Source organism: Rhynchophorus ferrugineus, unplaced genomic scaffold (assembly GCF_030347505.1).
Source record: "Rhynchophorus ferrugineus isolate W39M unplaced genomic scaffold, kcgeb_rfMv2 rfM4, whole genome shotgun sequence".
In the NCBI taxonomy this organism is placed as follows: Eukaryota; Metazoa; Arthropoda; class Insecta; order Coleoptera; family Curculionidae; genus Rhynchophorus; species Rhynchophorus ferrugineus.
In genome coordinates this window covers 9,849,443-9,869,452 of record NW_027472583.1, presented here as the reverse complement: position 1 = coordinate 9,869,452, position 20,010 = coordinate 9,849,443, and the positions used below count along the sequence as shown (strand labels likewise).

General features: G+C 36.9%; 1 protein-coding gene across 8 annotated transcripts in view; it reads right to left on the bottom strand.

Moving 5' to 3' along the window:
- LOC143195633 (multiple PDZ domain protein) overlaps window positions 1-20,010 on the bottom strand; it is a 197,867-nt gene that overhangs the window by 16,729 nt on the left and 161,128 nt on the right. For all 8 annotated transcript variants that reach the window (XM_076402925.1, XM_076402926.1, XM_076402928.1 and 5 more), the window contains 3 exons: window positions 13,848-14,044; window positions 9,799-9,893; window positions 9,017-9,086 (listed from right to left, as the gene is read on the bottom strand). In XM_076402925.1, the coding sequence (XP_076259040.1) occupies window positions 9,017-9,086; window positions 9,799-9,893; window positions 13,848-14,044 (362 nt within the window). The remainder of the gene's footprint in view (window positions 1-9,016; window positions 9,087-9,798; window positions 9,894-13,847; window positions 14,045-20,010) is intronic.

The window sequence follows — 20,010 nt, the reverse complement described above, 5'->3', positions numbered from 1 at the left end:
GACTTTTTTTAGCGCCTCTCCGGGCTCGATGAGCGGTCGCCTTTTGCCGACCTTCGCCACGTTATTGTTCCTCATTATCCAATCGAGCCTGATAAGAAAATGAGACGGGTAAATAGGACTGGTCAGTCAACGTCCTTCCGTTCACCACCAACAACTTTACGGTATTAACATTAATTCGGTCGACAGTACGAGTTTACAGATACCGAACGCCATTTCTTTCCAGCGGTTTTTTTCCGTTATTTATAACATTTCGCATTTTAAATTACTTCCAAGTATAACAACCGAAACTACTTTTATCAACTAAATTATTCCTTGTATATATTTTTACTCATATCGAACATATACGAGAGGTGTTATACGGGAGGAGGGGTTGGGCAGTTTTTGAATTACTTGTTATTAAAATACGAAATTGAAATACGAATACGTATGTGGTATTTGTAATTCAACTACTTCTTCAAAAAGCAATTTGTAATTGATAATTCAAATACTTGACGCTGAGGTATTTTGTAGTCCCGGGCGTAACAAAGAAAAGGCGTGTTTTTTTCAAGAGCCACACAATCATTCCAGCACCGCTCTAACATTTGAATACTACTTTTGTACAAAATAGGTTTCGATTTTAGCGATAATTCCTTCATTCGAGCAAAATTTCTTACCTGTGAACACTTTTTTGAGGTTTGCGAACAGTCAGTAGTCACTGGGAGCCGTGTGGGAGGAATTCGAAGTTAAATTGATGTAGTTTTGCCATTGTTTTGATTGACTTGTAACACGGAGCGTTGTCTTGGTGGAACAACATTTTTTTTTGCCATATGTGGCCGTTTCTTTGCAATTTCGGCTTTCAAACGCAGTCCAGAAACGTTATATAATATTCACTGTTGATGGTATTTCACTTCTCACGACAGCCGATGAATATTACAACATGCACATCCCAAAATACCGAGGCCATAAGCTGTCGAGCCGATTGTTGTGCTTTAGGGTGTTTAGGACGAGGTTCACCAGTTGCTGTTCACTCAGATGACGATCATTTGGATTCCGGAGTGAAGTGCTGGATCCATATTTCATCCATTGTCACATATCGAGGCAAAAATTCCGGTTTGTTACGTTTAAACATGGCCAAACACTGCTCAGAGCTATCAATATGTTTTTGTTTTTGGTCAACAGTGAGCATACACGGCACCCACTTTGAACAGAGCTTTCTCATAGTCAAATGGTCATGCAACACTAACACGTTCTTTTGGTATCTTTACGATGTTAGCTAACTCATGCAATTTCACCTATTGATCATTCAAAACGATTTTGTTAATATTTTTTATGTTTTCTGGTGTTACCACCTCATTTGGACATCCACTGCTTTCTGCATCTTCTGCGGCCATGTGTGAAGTCAGTAAACCAAGGTTTTATTGTTGTTTCTGGTGGAGCGGAGTCCGTATAACACTTTACATGCCTTCACTTGAACGGTATTTTTTCCCATCAAGCAGCAGTGTAAAATTAAAACACGAAAATGGTTTTGATCCATTGTTTCGAAAATAACAAAAGTGGTGTCACTCATAATATGTCGCGCAATAACTCACAAACTTAAGAGTAGAATATCATATTTAACAGCTTTCTTTTGAAGGTTAGTACTAATTGAAAACACAGTGAATACAATGAAACTAGCGCCATCTATGTGTCAAAATCATTTAGCGATCTTAATTAATGGGCGCATTCTACAGAAAACAGAGATCGATAACTTTATGTTAAATATGTCAATCTTGGCAAAGTTAGCAACATTGTACCTATACTGCAGGTTAAATTGTTAAGCATTTTGTGAATTGTCATTATCATTTTTAAACGGTTATTTTTCCAAATCCACTGAAGTCATAATAGGCTATCTTGATCATCAGTTAATATAATCCTATCTTACACAAGATGGAATTCTCTTTGTGACTTTATAGTCTAGCTAATAAGAAATAAATCAAAATTAAATGACTTATTTGACAAGTTGGGTAAAACTCTAAAACTAAAACTAAAACTTTCTCGGCCATGGAACTAGAGTACTTCGAGATATTCATTGAGGTATTTAAACCAATTGACATAGCTTTAGATTATATTCAGGGCAACAATTGTTACTATGGCAAACCTCTGCCTCCTTAGGATTGAAATTTCAGGCATTTTTTAAATTGTTTATTGCAATTTGTATTTCAAATACTTGTTAAATATGTTTTGAAACTTTTAATTTTGCCAAAATAATCGCAGAGGTGGGAAATATTATTCCAGACCATCAATTTGGCTTCCGTAATAAACACGGAACAACAGAACAAATACATAGATTCGTCAACCAAATTACATTATCATACCTCACAGACAGATATTTTATTGTTAAACAGGATGATGAATACACTGACCTACACCCAATATATTCGGGTGTTCCGCAGGGCAGTGTTCTTGGCCCATTATTATATCTTATGTTTACAGCTGACCTACCGACCTCAAGAAACACTACTGTTGCAACATATGCTGACGATTTTGACGACAGCGGTTTTATCATCACACGAGTATCCAATATCAGCCACAAGAAACCTCCAACTTCATCTTAACAAAGTCGAATTGTGATTGAAAATGTGGCGTATCAAAGCAAATGAAACAAAATCTACTCATATGACATTCACCCCTTATAGAAGAACATGTCTCTCCTTCCGCAACTTCCGCAAGCAGACAACGTTAAATATCTGGGAATGCATTTTGATCGGCGTTTGACATATAGTGACAAAACGCAAACAGCTTGGTCTTAAACTAACCCAAATGTATTGGCTGATGTAAATCTAAATTATTATTAGATAACAAAGTTTTGCTGTATAACTCAATACTTAGGCCCATCTGGATCTATGGTATTGAAATGTGGGGTACCACTAGCAAATCTAACATAGATATCCTACAGAGGTTCCAGAATAAAGTGTTGCGAGTCATTGTCGATGCCCCATATTATGTGTCCAACAAACTGATTCAACGCGATATCCCCTTAGAACCCATAATGAATGCATCCCAATGCACTCGACAAACAGTTAAATGTGCGCGATGACAGTGAAGTATCTAGACTCAAACGTTAACTACCAGGAGATGAGGGAGGGAGGAAGAGGGAGATTTAATAATCTCTAGAGTAAGTTAGAATAGTCTTTAGAATAAGTTAGGAGTATATCCTAACTTATAATTAAAATATGTTCTAGTAGAATAGAATCTAGAATAAGATTTAGATTATAAGTTGTGCAGTAGATCACTTACTGAAGTGATCTTCTATATGCTAGAATGGTTATATTATATAATGGAAATCATACAATAATACTTATTGCCCACGGGTATATTGTTGACGTTCTAAGAGATTAATTCAAAAAAAATCTCCTTCCAGTTCAGTGTTACGTGCAAACAATTTTTCTGGTGAGACATCAAACACCTTCATAATTAATTCAAGATAATTAAAAATGTTTTGAAGCTCACGAGCTATACAGCAACTCAGTTCAACACTACTTAAATGTTTTTTTTATTATTTATGACATTAAAATGCTTCTCAAAAAATGTTGCCTGTGATATGCAGATGTGTTATATTATGCAGCATTACGGATTTGACTAAGTTTGAAGACAAATTGAATGGTGATCGAGTGAGATGGGTTTGGTCTGTTTTCTAATAGATCCAAATCTTCACTGTCACTTTGTATCATCTCTCCGCAAAATAATTTTTTAAGCAAAATAATAGGTTATAGGGTAGGTAACAATAGAATAATAGGTACGATTCTGGGAAGATCATAAGGTTGTTCTCTTTTCAATTATTTCAATTAATTGAAATCAAATTAATTATCAAAAAAGTAGACAGGTTGACGTTGGATTGGCAATCGTTCTGCAGTTATTCAAAATATTTCTTGGTGTAGTTAAGTGGAGTTCGGGCAAAAGTATCGCAGCTGAAGCTGTAGGGCCGTCAAAAGTAGATTGGAGGTGCTCAACGACCACTAGCCATAAACTATTTCAAGGAAGAAACATTCAAGGTTTCAACAAATTCTCATAATCCGTGAATTCTCGGTTTATGCACCACAATTCAAGGTGTAAGGCCACCAAATCGGACTGAAGTTGCGGTGAATTAACATAGTCTGCTGGAGTTTGAACAAAAGATTGCAATTTAAGGTGAACTGTCACCAAAAATGGATTACAGGAGCTCTTCTTAATTCTTAGTCGTAGACTATTGGAATCTGGATTCACCAAATTTGGAAAACTATTCCGTAGAGGGATACCATAGAAATTTGGACCGAAACAGTGCCATTTTGAAGATCTTCTGGCGAAGGCAAACTGGCGAACGAAGATACGATCAATACTCAAAAACAATCTTACAACAACTATAAGTTGTCTAGACGGGACAACGGCCACGTACATCCGTTTTTCGGCGATTTCGTCCTTCAGTGGGTCCAATAACGTTATGTAATAGTGGCTGTTGATGGTCCTTCCTTTTTCAAGGTAGTTATTGAAAATTATTCCATGCGCATCCCAAAATACAGATGCCATTTCGCAAAAACTCTGGTGTTTTACGCTTGATCATCTTCAAACACTGCTCCGAATCATCAACTCGTCGTTGTTTTTGGTCACAAGTGAACTCGCGCGGCACCTACTTTGCACAGAGCCTTCTCATACCCAAATATTCGTCAATGATATGATGTACATGTTCACTTGATATCTTTAGAGTGTCTGCTATTTCATTCAATTTCAATTTACGGTCATTCAAAATCATTTTGTGGATTTTTTAAATGTTTTCGTCGCTAACAACCTCTTTTGGGCATCCACTGCGGTCACCGCCTTCGGTGTTTATTTCGCCACGTCTAAACTAATCATACCAATCCTTGATGGTTGATTTTCCTGGGGCAGTGACCGGAATCTCGGCATCAAGCCAAGTTTTTGCTTCAATTGTATTTTTCTCATTCAAAAAGCAATATTTTATCAACATGCGAAATTCCTTTTTATCCATTTTTTTCACAGTAACAAAAGTTGCTCACTCAAAATGCTATAATTCACAAACTAATGATCCGACAGTTATCAAATTTATACACGCATCTTTTGAGGGTTGTAGCTAACTAAAAAACATATGGATTTAATTCTAGTAGTGCCATGTATGTGTCAGGCCGGAGACATTTCAATTGACCTGTTACGATATAACACAAATTTGTGCTCATCAAGACATATGGAAATATTGTTTTTTTTTTCAATTTTTATTCATTCCATAACAAGGGGCTGTTTGTCTGAAAATCTAGTGTTTATGAAAGGAAATTCTTCTTTTACTGATAGGTTGAGCTCGATTACTTCTGTTCTATTTACAAGCCGTAACTCCTGACACTGCATATTAGTTGATTTTTTTAATAAAAATAGTTAAAATGCTGTATTTTGTATATCAATTAATTTGCTATATATATGTTTTTCAATAAGGGCGGGTAGATGCTAATACGAAACGAAACAAGCTGTAGGAGGTATTAACGAAATATTTTCAATGCCCAAATGTCTGCCACACGGTGGCTTGTTACCGGGATAATAATGACTTGAAGGGTTTCAGCCGATCGTCATATGTCTACGGCTCCAGAAAGTATCATAAGAAAATCAATGTCAATTTACGATATCTCTGCGAGAGATGGTAAACCTTCCATACTCTCCAATGGGACATTCGCTGTGTGGCAAGTAGCGCAGAGCTGTCGGAACCACATATCGGCCATATCCATATCGTTCAATTTGGATTAAAAAAATGGTTACCACATTTTCAAAAAAAAAACACATAGATCTCTTCGTTGCATCCATCATAGTCATCTTTTTAGGACTGCCTAGGGCAATAGAAAAAGTGCAAGTGGCAGTCAACAAAATCTACAAATAGACGAAAGATTGGAAAATTTAACTTAATAGCTCCAAATCTGCCCAAGTTAATTTTGCGTAATATAAATACATTGTATAATATAAACTTTATTATATCACTCAATGGATGCCCGATTCCTCAAGCAGAATCAGCTAAATACCTTGGAATCCATCTTGACGGTAGATTAAATTGGAAGCATCACGTTAGACAAAAAGCAAAACACATTAGAGCCAACAACTATACTGGTTAGTCGGAAGATACTCTCAACTTGATCTAAAATAAAAGAGGTTGATCTATAATACAATTATAAAGCCAACTTGGAGCTATGGGGTGCAAATGTGGGGTTGCACTAAAAATTCAAATAAACTAGTCATACAACGCTGTCAAAACAAGGTTCTTCGATTGATTACCAATACCTAACGCTATGTAACCAACGAAGACCTGCGCGATGACCTGGAAATCAAATGGATTTGCGAAGTTATCCAAGATTTCGCCTTGAAACACGAAAGATTACTACATCATACTAAGATGGAAGCAATACAACTGCTGGACAGCGCGCAGGATGTCAGGAGATTGAAGCGAACAAAACCATACGAACTTATATAAAGTGTATACATTTAGTGTAAACTATAGCTATAAGTTAATAATTAATAAATAATTATAATTTTATAATTGAGGAATACATACTAATGTATTTTCTCGCACTCGTCTTACTTGTGAGTCAATCCAAGTACATAGGAAAAGTAGTAATAAATTAATTGTAAATTAAGATTGTACTAAGCGTATCTAATAAAGATGTTATAAAAAAATCATTTTTGGAAAAGTACGGATCATACATTACCACTCGGCGAATCTCGTTGATTCCTGCTTCCAAAACAACATGACAACCACAGGCTGCCAAAATAGACTCATCCCAATTGAAAACCTCTTTGTAATCATGATAGATATGAACGTAATTCAGTTATCTTTAAATAACATGATATAAAGTCATTCCCATTTGTTGAAATACACCTCTTTAATTTTTTTTTCATGATAGGATACAACGTTCAAAAGCTTATCTTATTTCTTTAATTGAATAATTATTTTGTTTGTAGAATAATTTTTACATTACTAATTTTTTTGTTTGAGATTTAAAATGAGTTATAACTTAATCACCCTAATTAATTTGACTGGGATACTGTGATGAAAATGAGACAGATATCGGGCATGACATATAGATGCCGTTACCTCATAACCTTCCTAAACCTAACCTAGTAATCTAAACTGTGGTGACGTCAGGCCTCTTCTTCTTATCGCTGAACTGGCCACAGCAGATGCATTCATCTTTCGAGGTCCAAGCATCTTACATTCAATCAACAATCATCCATTCAATAATCAAACAATCATACATTTTCATTAGTTAATTAGTTGTATAATAGTTAGTGTTATTACTAAAGTGTTAAAGGAAACAGTTTCATTCAATAAATTACACGAAGACCTCCATAAAAATTTTAATTTACAACTATCAAAATTTCATGGTAATCTAGCGTTTAGTTTAATAGTGAGTTTGTTACAGTGATTTTAGAACTGTTGAAATGCATCGTCTGACATATCGGTGAAAATGATGGAAGCATTGCATGAATCAAACATCGAAATGATACGATGTAAATAATACGTATCACTTTCAATAAAAAAATACATGACCTTGAATATACTGTCAAATGTAGTTTGTAAAAGTGTAAAAATTCGTTTTAAACTAGGAGCGGATTTTTCCTTCTCACTTTAACCTAGTTAAAAAGAGACAGAATGCACTGTGATGAGTTGAAACATATAACCGAATCAGTCTATAAATGTTAAAATTCTGTGTGTTGGTACTGGTCGACCCTATTGTCAAATATCTACAAAATTCTTCAAAACATTTATGATAATAATTAGAGGTAAGAAACCAGCAAACGATGCAAAATAAAGTTAAAGCGGTAATATTGAGCCCTGCTGATATCAACTTATGACGTGCATTGGCTGCTTTATTGGATAGAATACAGTCCAGATTTAGCCTACACTGGCTATTGGCAGACGACAAAAGAATGCTCCAGTGAAGGATGTTCGGTTCAAATGAAGTCAAAGTTGAAACTTCTATTGAAAGTAAAGACAATTTCTTTTACAAAAAAGATTTAGGAAAATTAAAGAAAAGCTAGACTGCATATATCAGTCCTTAAGGAAAGTAACTTGATGAATATTATTGAATTTTACCTAAAAGTTGTTTTGTTAGTTACTTATGTAGAAAGTTATATCAACAACTGTTGTTTTATAAGTTACGCCTAGAACTTATGTAGGCAGTTATATTATTTTCTATTTTTTTTGAATCGCATTATAATTATAAAGAAACAAATAACGATATGAATTTTATTTTAAAAATTGGACGACGCGAAATTGCGATAAAAAATGGATTATGATAACTTAAAATGAATGTGAATTCGCAAAATGTATTCAGTCCAAAATAAAATTCCTAAAAATTAGAAAATTCACCAAAAACTTATAGGTAAATGAAAAATATATTTTAGTTTAATTCTGAAGAAGATATGATGTAAAAAAGACATTTTCTTGGCAAAAACTTGTTCTTTTCAGTGGCAGTTTAGTTAAAAGTAATTTCGAGAGAATATCATTTAACCGACTTATTTTAAAACCGTCGATTAATCTGTCACATACCCGATGAATAATCATGACAAATCTTTAAAACAAAAATGGGTCTATTATCTCCGTTTGTTCTTCGTTAATTTACAACTCACATTATTATATTTAACTGATAAAAACAAACAGTCAATAAAATAATTAAACTTATTATCAGTTTCATACGTCTGGTTGTTTACACATACAATTTGAACGTATCGTAGTTAGGAGTATAAGTCGGTATCTCCACATCCGCAACGTGTTACGTATCGAGCAAGATGCCCGTCTTTTCCATAACACCTTTTCGAACGAAAAAAAATTGAAACTATTCGGGTTATAATTAATGAATTGTTAAATGGATTAGCACCCGTGGTAGAACTTTATAATCATGTTAACAAAAATAAATAATAGTTGTGTACTATTTATTTTTCTATATTGGTATTAATTAGTTTGCGATAAGTGAAAAAGTTAGTGACCTTTGATATATATTGTGTATACATGTGTAAAAATATATTTACGTACCTCTTCTGCCAGTGAAACCGGGAATTGGGTAATAGGTTTGACTGCAATGTCATCTATGGCAGCCTTACGCCTGAAGACAAGAAACGGAACATATTAAAATCGCTCAGAAAACTAGGACTGTGCCGGATCTCCGTACCGGAAGAACCAGAAAAGTTTCAACTTCAATGTAAACACGGGCGACATCGAACGTTTAACGTGAAATCATTGTCGAAAAACTGATTATACCACGTTATGCACTGCGAACTGGTCATGCAACATCGAGTAGTAATAATAAAATCGGCCGCCGATATCAAATTGTTACCAGCGACATTGGTTAGAAAGAAAGCAAAAAAAAAAACAACACACGAACCTTAATTAAAAGTCCATCATATTCACGGCGGTAGAGGAAAAAAGTGTCCTTAAAATTAAGCCGTCGTACAAGATATCACTGTCCGATGGAAAAACACACGGCATAATATCGAAAACATCAAAAATTGTGTTTATGTAAATTTCACTATAACGTTGCCAAATTAAAGACATTAATGACAACCTTGATATTTTACGTTAGCGAGAACCGATTATTTTAATTTGCCCCGAAAAGGCTCGTTCACCGTAAATATAACGCCAAACGCCTTCGTCTCGTGCAGGAAGTTCGGAAATTATTTATATAAGGCATCGACAATAGTGAAAATATGTTTCGCTACGTCACGGATCGCGAAATATTACTTCGCCGCGCGTATTGCTGGTTACATAAGGGTCGGGCGCGCAAAAAAAGTGAGAAGCTGCCGTAGCGAAAACGTTACCTGAGAATGATGACTTTAAAAACGGGGCCGGATAAGCTCTTGATGATCGCAGAGGCGTTGAGATGACATCGGCCGTGGAGAACGACGCCGTTAACCTGCAAAAAAAATGAACGACCTGACACTAGCGTCTCACGAAATTGAATAGGAAATTTGTAAATTCCTAAGCATATTTTCAGCGGCGACAGTAGATGTCAGGTGCGAACGTTACGGGTCTAAAGGTTTTCTCGTCGGTAGACGCGTTGAAAATAAACAAAACATTGGGGAGTTTTGTTATCGAACACGCCGCTAAACAGAGGGCGCGTATAATTTGTTCCATTCGGAAATAATTACTCTCTAGCGTGCTAATTTTTCGGGTTGGCGATAATAGAATAATTATTAGATTTATATAATAGTATTAAGTGTTGCATAACAATATTATTTCATCTAAATTACTCTCTCTAATATTTACTCTTTGTTGCTTTATTTTTCTTATTATATATATTTTCTATTCCTTTTTATATCCATTTCTATCTCATAATTCTCATTCTTTTTTTTTCAATGATCCATTTCTAATTTCTTAACCATATTTCTCTTTCTGCTGCTTTTAGTTTTCATCACGTTCAGTCTTATTAAGGTGTTCTAGATTCTTATTGCAATCCTTTTTTGAAAATGATTTAGCTTATGGAGAAATTTTAACGTGGTTTAGTGGTTGATTCTATATTTTCTCTCCATCTACACACAACATACTTCAGAACAATAGATGTAATAAAACAAATCCATTATATTTACATGAAATGGAAGGAACTATTTTACATAATACTTAGAATAACCCGAGTTTGGTCATATATGCGGAGTTTTAATCGAAAACTTGTTCCTATTTTGAAAGTAATTCCATTTTGTCTCTTAGATAGAAACCCCTGTTTCCATTGTAAAAACTGGGACAGTCGATTTTCACAACTCTTCCTTCAGGTGCATTGTTCACTAACATAATAGTTCACTGTGGACCAGAACAGGTGGTACCACATAATGTACTAGGTCCGGAGTATGTGGATGCTTAATTGTTGTTAATTGTTGGTTGATCTAGTGACTTCCTATATGGACTGGCGTTGTTTTGATGACACACCTTTCCTGTCCTTTTTGCCTTGTTGGTCCCTTTGGGTTTTTCTTCCTTCGGATGGTCCAATTGTTTGATCCACGATTGAAGTGATTCAGTTTTCATCGTCAGTCAACATCTGCTTCGGAAATGAATCGATTTTGTTGCGATTCACAGATGAAATCTCGATTTATGAGATTTTTTGTTTATCATGTGTGGTCATATAACCTTCCAGCTTCTTTTGAAACTAGCTTTTTCTAAATGGTCTCAACCGTTTATTTTTTGCACAATGATTTCCATGATTTTATCCATGTTTCTTTCCTGCGGGAGAATGTTACAGATACTGCAGTGTTTTTAATGACAACCCTTAAGGGAAGGAATAAAGACATTAGGTGGCAGTATCAAGCTTAACTCATCAAGCAAAATGAAATGAAATTATGAAAAGATAAAAATTTTTAGTACTTTTTTTAAAAATATATTGTAAAGCCTCCTTTTACCAACTACGGGTTTAGCTGAACTGGACCTACAGTTTAACGTGGGTTCCGAACCGCGGTTCTCAGTATTAAGCCTACCGACTGGCGAGTCACCAACTTTAGAAATCATTCCAGAAGAGATCCGGTCTTACCTAGCCTGGTTACTGGCGTGACTGGGATCATTTTCTTTGTTCGCAACACATAAACATATATTTACGACCATGCCCCAGCAGGATTCGAACCCGCGGCTATCGCAACAGTAGGAGGACCGTCCTATCGCCTTTACCACTGCGCCACCAAGCCGGCACGGTCGGTACTTCTTTCATTTCTTGAGGAATTTATGGGGAATCAATCAGAATTAGGAATTTGACTTGGATTATTGGGGAATTTGACAAATTGGCATTGGCAACCCCGAACATAGGGCGAATTACCGTATTTGTTTACGAGTTCGCTGATTGAAAACGGCGTGCGTCTGTGTGTGTAAACCGGTCCGAATTTTTCGACTTGGGATTGTTGATACTGGGTTATTTCATTGGCAGTTCCAGTGTCGGCGCATTAATTTCCCTGATATAGACGTCAAGGACGCTCGCCGCACTTTTCGAATGATTTATTTACCGATTCGCCGTACGCGCTATTTTTACGAAGTCGCAACCGGATTCGCTTTTGACGTTTCCATCAGATTCCCCCCGACTAAACAAATGTGTTACGCGTGGCTCTCCCAGATCCCGCACTTGGTACGGCGTCCCCTCTGCGTCTCGCGGCGTGATGCAAGATGAGACAATAGGCTTCATGACTGTTTGTAAAAGCGAGTTTTATTTGTGTATATTTTCTGGATATGTTTTTTTCTAAGACACAGACAAAGACATGTACCATTCAAGGAAATCATAAATCGTTCCGAATATCTATGGTACTTAGAACTTTGATTTTGGACCGTTTTTTTTTACATGTCTGAACGATAGTGTAAAGGAACTAGGCGAGATTGTCGCTAATTGTAGAATTTGTCGGCTTTGTGAATACTTAGCAACATAAATAATTACAATGGCAACATTGTTGATGTTTCTTCGGGGGCGATATTTGCCAGATGTGATATCTTAATCCATCCAAGGGACGTTAGAACTTCATAAGAGTTCATTTGTCAAGAGGCGACGTTCGGAGTCATTATCTTTCTCTTATTCAGATTTAATTTCATTCTGTTTTGTGCCGCCTAATCTGAGTTTCATCAAATGGTGAGTTTACTCACAAAGTATTCCAGTTTTTTCTTTTTAATTTCCATTCATTATTTGTTAAATCTCCATTTATTGTTCTATTTATTATTTTATATTTATTAGTCTTCATTTATTCTATTTTCAACGTTTTCTGAGACAACAACTCATTCTGGACGACTTTTACGATTTTTGGTTCTAAAAGACAGTCATGATTAAATTCGTTATACCAGGGCAGTGGCTAAAGATGTCATATCGCCAAAAGTCGAAGTTGATCGAAGCACTTATACGAAATAGTAAAAAATCACCGAAAGTTCATGAATTAACTCCATTTTTTACTGAGCAAACATCTTCAAGGCACTGCAAATAACATAAGCTGTGTTCAAATGCCAGAACATTCTGAAGAAAGTTATAGTTATAAAGATCAAACTCCCTAATGGAAACATCAGGTTTACAACATTTGGTATCATATCTAGTTTTGTTCAGTTCCTGTAATAAGAAATTGTAGGTTAGCCGGCTAGTAACTTTTTTATTTGATGCTGTAAGGGCCTATTGGTATCGTATCTTCTAATTTATCTTCTAAGATGTATTTGGATCTGTTAAAAATATCACAAAGTTATGTTGTACATTGGTGGATCAAGGGAGTCAACATATGTTAGAATGATCTAAGAAAGGACAAAACATATGAACTTTTTTGAATAGTATACGTTTACATGTCTCCTGATGCAAGAAAGCAAGAAGTGAGTAGTATAAATACATGAGAAGAAAACAGCCATTCGGATGAATGGACCATAGAATGCTGGTAAGGAAATATGATAAAACTGAGGGTGCTGAAAAAGAGAGAAATGTTCAACGTTATTTGGCAGGTTTAGAATGAACAGTAAAAATTAAATCAGGAGAAGCATTAGGAATTACACACTTTTGTATATTCTTCCAATCATCTTTCAGTTACTGCAATGACCTGCAAAGGATTGTTGTGTAGGTCTGTAAAATAACCTTCTACGGCTACTAGATTTTCGTTTATGACACAGTTTGACGAAATAATTTATACGCGATAATATTTTGGTTGAAACGAAACTTTCAAAATGGTGGTAGAATCATGCGAGAGATACGAACAAGTACTTATTAAATATGGACGATACTTAAAAATATTGCAATACAATCGGTACCGACTTCGTTTTGGCAGTTTTTACAATAATCTCATCAGACCTGACGCTGCCCCTGAAATATTATCCTGAGAAAATGTTTAACACATGAAAAAAATTATAAACATTCCATTCCTATAATAATCAATCGACTTACTTCGAGGATTTCATCGCCGATCTCGATGGATCCGGTCTTGTAAGCTGCTCCGTTGGGGTTCAAGCCGCAAACGAAGACCGCCATGCAACTGCGGTCCCGATGACCGGCCAGGCTCAGCCCCAGGCCGCCAGAGCCGCGCTCCAGCTGCACCATCAGGATGTTGTGTCCCAAGTTTCCGTACTTCTTTTTCACTTTATCTGAAATCAGAGGAAACGTCTCATTGGTAAAGGGTTAAGCAATATTGGCTGCGGTCATAGAAGAAGTTTTGTCGATCGATAAGGAAAAAACGGTCCTGTGATTTGTAATATTCATACTTAACTTAGTCTACTGAAATGTGGACAAAAGCTCGCAGTTCAAGGTGAACAAACGCGAATTGTAGTAGCTCAGCTTCTTAGTAGAAGACTATTGGAGTCTGTAGTGACCAAAACGTGGAAAACCATTCCATAGAGGGACACCATGGAAATTAGGGTGAATATCTTCAAAAGCAAACTAGCGGGCGAAGGTACAGGCAATACTTGAATATAATATTATTAGAACTATAAGCTGTTCAGATGGTGACGGCCATGTCTACTACTACCATGTCCAAACCTGTGGTGTTTTTTTTAGGAGAGCGGTCATTATACGGTTAGTACTGGCTAGAGACTGTACTGTAATCTGAGGGGTTTCCAACTGTATTGAATGGCGTTACGAGTAAGATATCTAAAAATAGTTTTACCCCCTTTGTATCGCCGTTGAACCAGTCGACTCTTCTTTCCGTTAAATAAAATAGTATTTTTAGAATAAATTAAAAGTTGTTCTTTTAGAAAACATAACAGGTCAATTGAGAAGTCCCCTGCCTACCATAGTAAAAGACATTTTTTGGCAAAATTAGTTTTTTTATTCAACATAATTCCCTTCAAGGATGATATACTGATTATAGTGACCCTCCAACTTTTCGATACCATTTTTGTAGTACGGTATGTCCTTTGCTTCAAAATAGGCCTCAGTTTCAGTAATCATCTCTTCATTCGACGAAAATATCTTTTAGGGGCCAAATCTGGAGAATCCGGTGGATGAGGAAGCAATTCGAAGCCCAATTCATGGATTTTTGCCATCGTTTTCACTGACTTGTGATACGGTGCGTTGTCTTGGTGAAGCAGCACTTTCTTTTTCTTTAAATACGGCCGTTTTTCGGCGATTTCGTCCTTAAAACGGTCCAATAATGCTATGTAATAGTCGCTGTTGATGGTCCTTCCTTTTTCCAGGTAGTCAATGGAAATTATTCCATGCGTATAACAAAATAGAGACGCCATAACCTTACCAGCCGATTGTTGCGTTTTCTCACGCTTTGATCGTGTGCAGTCTACTCGGATGACTGTCGATTGGACTTCGGAGTGAAATGATGGAGCCATGTTTTATCCATTGTCACACATAGATGCAAAAACTCGGGATTATTACGCTTGATCATCTTCAAACACTGCTCTGAATCATCAAGTCGTGGTTGTTCTTGGTTCAAAGTGCGCTCGCGCAGCACCCACTTTGCACAGAGCTTTCTCATACCCAAATATTCGTGAATAATGTGATGTACACGTTCGGTTGAAATCTTTAAAGTGTCTGCTATTTCTCTCATTTCTTTCATGCTATTTCATACGGGCATTCAAAATCATTTTGTGGATTTTTAAAATGTTTTCGTGGGTAACAACCTCTTTGGACGTCCACTGCGTTCACCGTCTTCGGTGCTCATTTCATTACGTCTAAACTTAGCATACCTTAGAATCCACGAAAAATCACTAGCTGACTAGTGATCCGACAGCTGTCAAATTTATAGACTCATCTTTTGAGAGTTAGGGCTAACTAAAAAACATGGATTTAATTCTAGTAGCGCCATCTATATGCCAGGCCGGGGACTTTTCAATTGACCTGTAATTTTTATATTTTATAGCTTATATAAATTTCCGTTTTACTTTGAATAGTCTTCATTCGATAGTTCCCATCGCCAGTTAATTGTATAAAAGTATTTACCGATAAAAAAGAAACGGCCTTCTTATCTCACCTTTCATCTGATGTATTCCTTTCGTTATTTCCTCGACGGCGGGCACCCAGTGATTTATTAAGGGTTTTTATACGGTCGGAGGGGGTGGTTGGCGGACGGGACTGCGAAACGAGATTGCCGCCCCTCGAATCTAGAGTGGCCTAGCCGGTATTTTTTTTACCGGACGCGGAAAATACGACGGGTCCGCCATTTAAAATATTCAAATTCGACATATCGATTACCGATTTTCCGAGGAAATTCGGCGAAAAATAAGGAGGACGGGAAGGGTAATATTTTTGTCAATAGCTCCGTAAAAAGCTACGTGGTTATTTTATGAGAGAAACAGGTGTTCGGCGTTGATTCGTTTTTTAGGGACCCGAGAGGAGGTCGTAAAATTGACGGCGCGCGGGGGGAGAGAGAGTGGAGGGGTACGTCTGGAGGTGAGCGAGATGGAAAGGTGGGCCGTTAAATTTACGAGATTTACTGGAGTAAATCAATGTGGTAAATGGCCGGGTCCATTGCCAACAAACAACTGTTGGATTTTATTACAAACACATTATTTTTTCCAGGTCCATAACACGTCGGTTGAAAAATATGCCGCTCTGTATAGCGGCAATATACGAGGGTGGTCCGATAGGTACTTAGCCTACATAAGAAAAGCGAAAAATTTGGAAAACTGGCGATTTATTTCTCAACATAACAGGTCAATTGAAAAGTCCCCGGCCTACTATAGTAAAACACATTTTTTTTGACAAAATTATTGTTTTTTATTCAACATAATTCCCTTCAAGGATGATATACTGATTGTAGCGACGAAGCTCTTCATTCGACGAAAATTTCTTCCCATCGGGCATTCTTTTGAGATCTGAGAACTGCAAATACTCGCTGGGGGCCAGATCTGGAGAATACGGTGGATGAGGAAGCAATTGGAAGCCCAATTCATGGATTTTTGCCATCGTTTTCACTGACTTGTGACACGGTGCATTGTCTTGGTGAAGCAGCACTTTCTTTTTCTTCAAATGCGGCCGTTTTTCGGCGATTTCGTCTTTCAAACGGTCCAATAACGCTATGTAATTGTCGTTGTTGATGATCTTTCCTTTTCCAAGGTAGTTAACGAAAATTATTCCATGCGCATCGCCATAACCTTGCCATTATCAATTTACATGTGGCATTCATTGTTACATATTGACGCAAAAACTCGGCTTTATTACGCTTGATCATCTTCAAACATTGCTCCGAATCATCAATTCGTCGTTGTTTTTTGTCAAAAGTGAGCTAGCGCGGCACCCACTTTGCACAGAGCCTTCTCATACCCTAACTATATGATGTACACGTTCAGTTAGTATCTTTAGAGTGTCTGCTGTTTCATTCAATTTTAATTTACGGTCATTCACAATCATTTTGATTTTTTTAAAATGTTTTCGTCGATAACAAACTCTTTTGGGCATCTACTGCGTTCATCGTTTTCGGTGCTCATTTCACCACGTCTAAACTTAGCATATCAATCCTTAATGGTTGATTTTCCTGGGACAGTGTCCGGAAACTCGGCATCAAACCAAGTTTTTGCTTCAACTATATTTTTAATATTTTATCGACACACGAAATACCTTTTTATCCATTTTTTTCACAATAACAAAAGTTGCTTCACTCAAAATGCTATAATTCACAAACTGATCCGACAGCTGTCAAATTTATACACGCATCTTTTGAGGATTAGGGCTAACTAAAAAACATATAGATTTAATTCTAGCGCCATCTAGGTGTCAGGCCGGGAACTTCTCAATTGACCTGTTAGTCTCCTTTTAAATCCATACTTCTGATTCGGCGATGCTATAACTTCTTTACTTATTCGACTCAAATTTCTGCCCGGCGACCGACTTTTTTAAGTTCGGAAATAAAATGTCGCACGGGACTAAATCTGGAGAATACGGTGGATGGGTGCAACAGTGCGTGGCCCAATTCGACCAATTCGGCCGTAGCGAGGGCTGAGATGTGAACCAGTGCGTTATCATAGTGAAAGGGCATCGAATCGACCCAATAATTCGGTATAGTACAGCCCTATGATCGTTTTGTCCCTATCCAGGTAGTCGATGTAGATCACACCTTGTGAATACAAAAAAATTTGCCTTCTTCAGACCACGTTCGTGAGGTTAAGTCCTTCGACTGTTCTTTGGTCTCTGGTGTGTATCAGTTGTGCCATGTTTCGTCGACGGTCGTCCCCCATAGCACCAAACCCTGCCCTGAAGTGGGTGGTCGGTTGCGATTGTTGTCTGGATTAAGCAAACGCGGCACCCATCGCGCCGACAGCTTTTTCATGCTTAAAATTTCATCAATTTCACCTTCAATCGGCAGTGTGCCAATACCGCTGATAATAATACGAGATCGTCGATTTTTGTTCTTGTTGTCCATGTTGTCCTTCATGGTAGACGGTATCAAAAACCGATGTGCGAACTCGGTTGAGCTTTATTCAGAAAAACTGGAACAATATATCTTATTGAACGTCCTTATTGTCGTATGATTATGTATTTCGGCTTGACGTTTCAATTTTACGTCTTCATACACTTTTACGCCATACCACATAGTAAAAAAAATACGACGTACTAAAAGTAAAGTAGCGTTTGATGTTTATTCGGTGCAAAGTTAAAAAAAAAAGAAAAAATATATGATATTGATACAACAGCAGCAAATTTTGCAATGTTATGTTGTTGAAAGATATTATATAACCTTTTAAATCCGTCAGTTTTACATAAATTAAGTGGTGCCGAATAGTTTTGGGTATCACTTAATCAAAGGCGAGGTAAAATTATAAAGACAATTTAAGGTGCTTAGATGTTTTTTGATATCTTTTTCATTTTAGAAAGGCCTTTATTCAGAAATTTTCATACAGTATTTGTTAGATCACGCAACTGTTACGTCATTGGCTTCGGGCTGTTCTACATTCAAAGAATCACAGCCATGTGCAAGTGCTATGTATTTTAAGACTGAATGGTATAATGAGTAAGACGGGCAGAAGAAATGTCATTTCGTCGAAATATGAATACATTTTTTTTACTGCGTTGAAAATATCTGAATATGTACGAGTAAGTCGCATTTGCGGGAATTTTTACTTTTTATTTCAGTTTGATGACAAAGCCGGCTGAAGGTCATCTAAAGCCCTGTGAAGCAAGTTTGAAGAATCGATTTCAACATATGAATACTGGTTTGGTATAAGTTGGCTGGGTCGTTATTACTCGATAAAACCAACAATAGCACAACATCAACTACAATTAGTGCGTTTGAACTGATAAATGAGCGAAAAATAGCCAGAATACGAGAAACGCTCGATCACATGTTGCAAAACCGATGAAAACATATTTGTAAACATTAAAATGGGAAGTGCTACCCCACCCGCCATTTTCTCTACACTTTGCTTCTTCTTATGAAGATACCTAAAAAGAGGTCGATTGATGAATGGCCTTATAAGATACATCGTTCTTTCGAGATGAAAGTCAAAAATTGCCTGAAAGGTGGAAAAAAAGTAGCGACTACCGATGGACAATACATTGAATAAAATACATTGTACCGATTTTTCACAATAAACTTGAAAAAAAAATCATTTAAAACTAATTTATAGGCCTGATAATAAATTTGTTAACAGTTTTATTAGTTAACAAAATTTGACATCAGCAATTAAAGCTAACCAATCAAACTACTCGAATGGCGATCATAGTACCATCTATATATTGGCGAAACTTTTTTCCAGAGAAACCTATTGATTTATTTCAGTATAATTCCATGGTTGTATCTTATCTGCCACCAACCAGCACCTTACCAAGTTCGTATTCTGTCTCCTGGTCTTCGGCTATGGGTTCCATGGTTCCATGATCGTCCCAGCAGCATAATCGGTGGCACTACCGCCGTGAACACATACGACACTGACCGCTTGTCATCTCCAGAGCACCTTCGATAGACCGTGCCCCACCTTGGGAACGTGGGGGCGTCAGATCGAGAGTGTCGACGTAGCCGAAGGAAGCCTCGGAACGATTCAAACTAGGCATGACCACATGAGTACCGCGCTAACACCGGCGAGAGTCTCTTAATACGTATAAGTATTTCGATTTAAGTGGGTCAATGTTTATTGTTAAATAGTCTACAGATTATCTGTATTGCTCA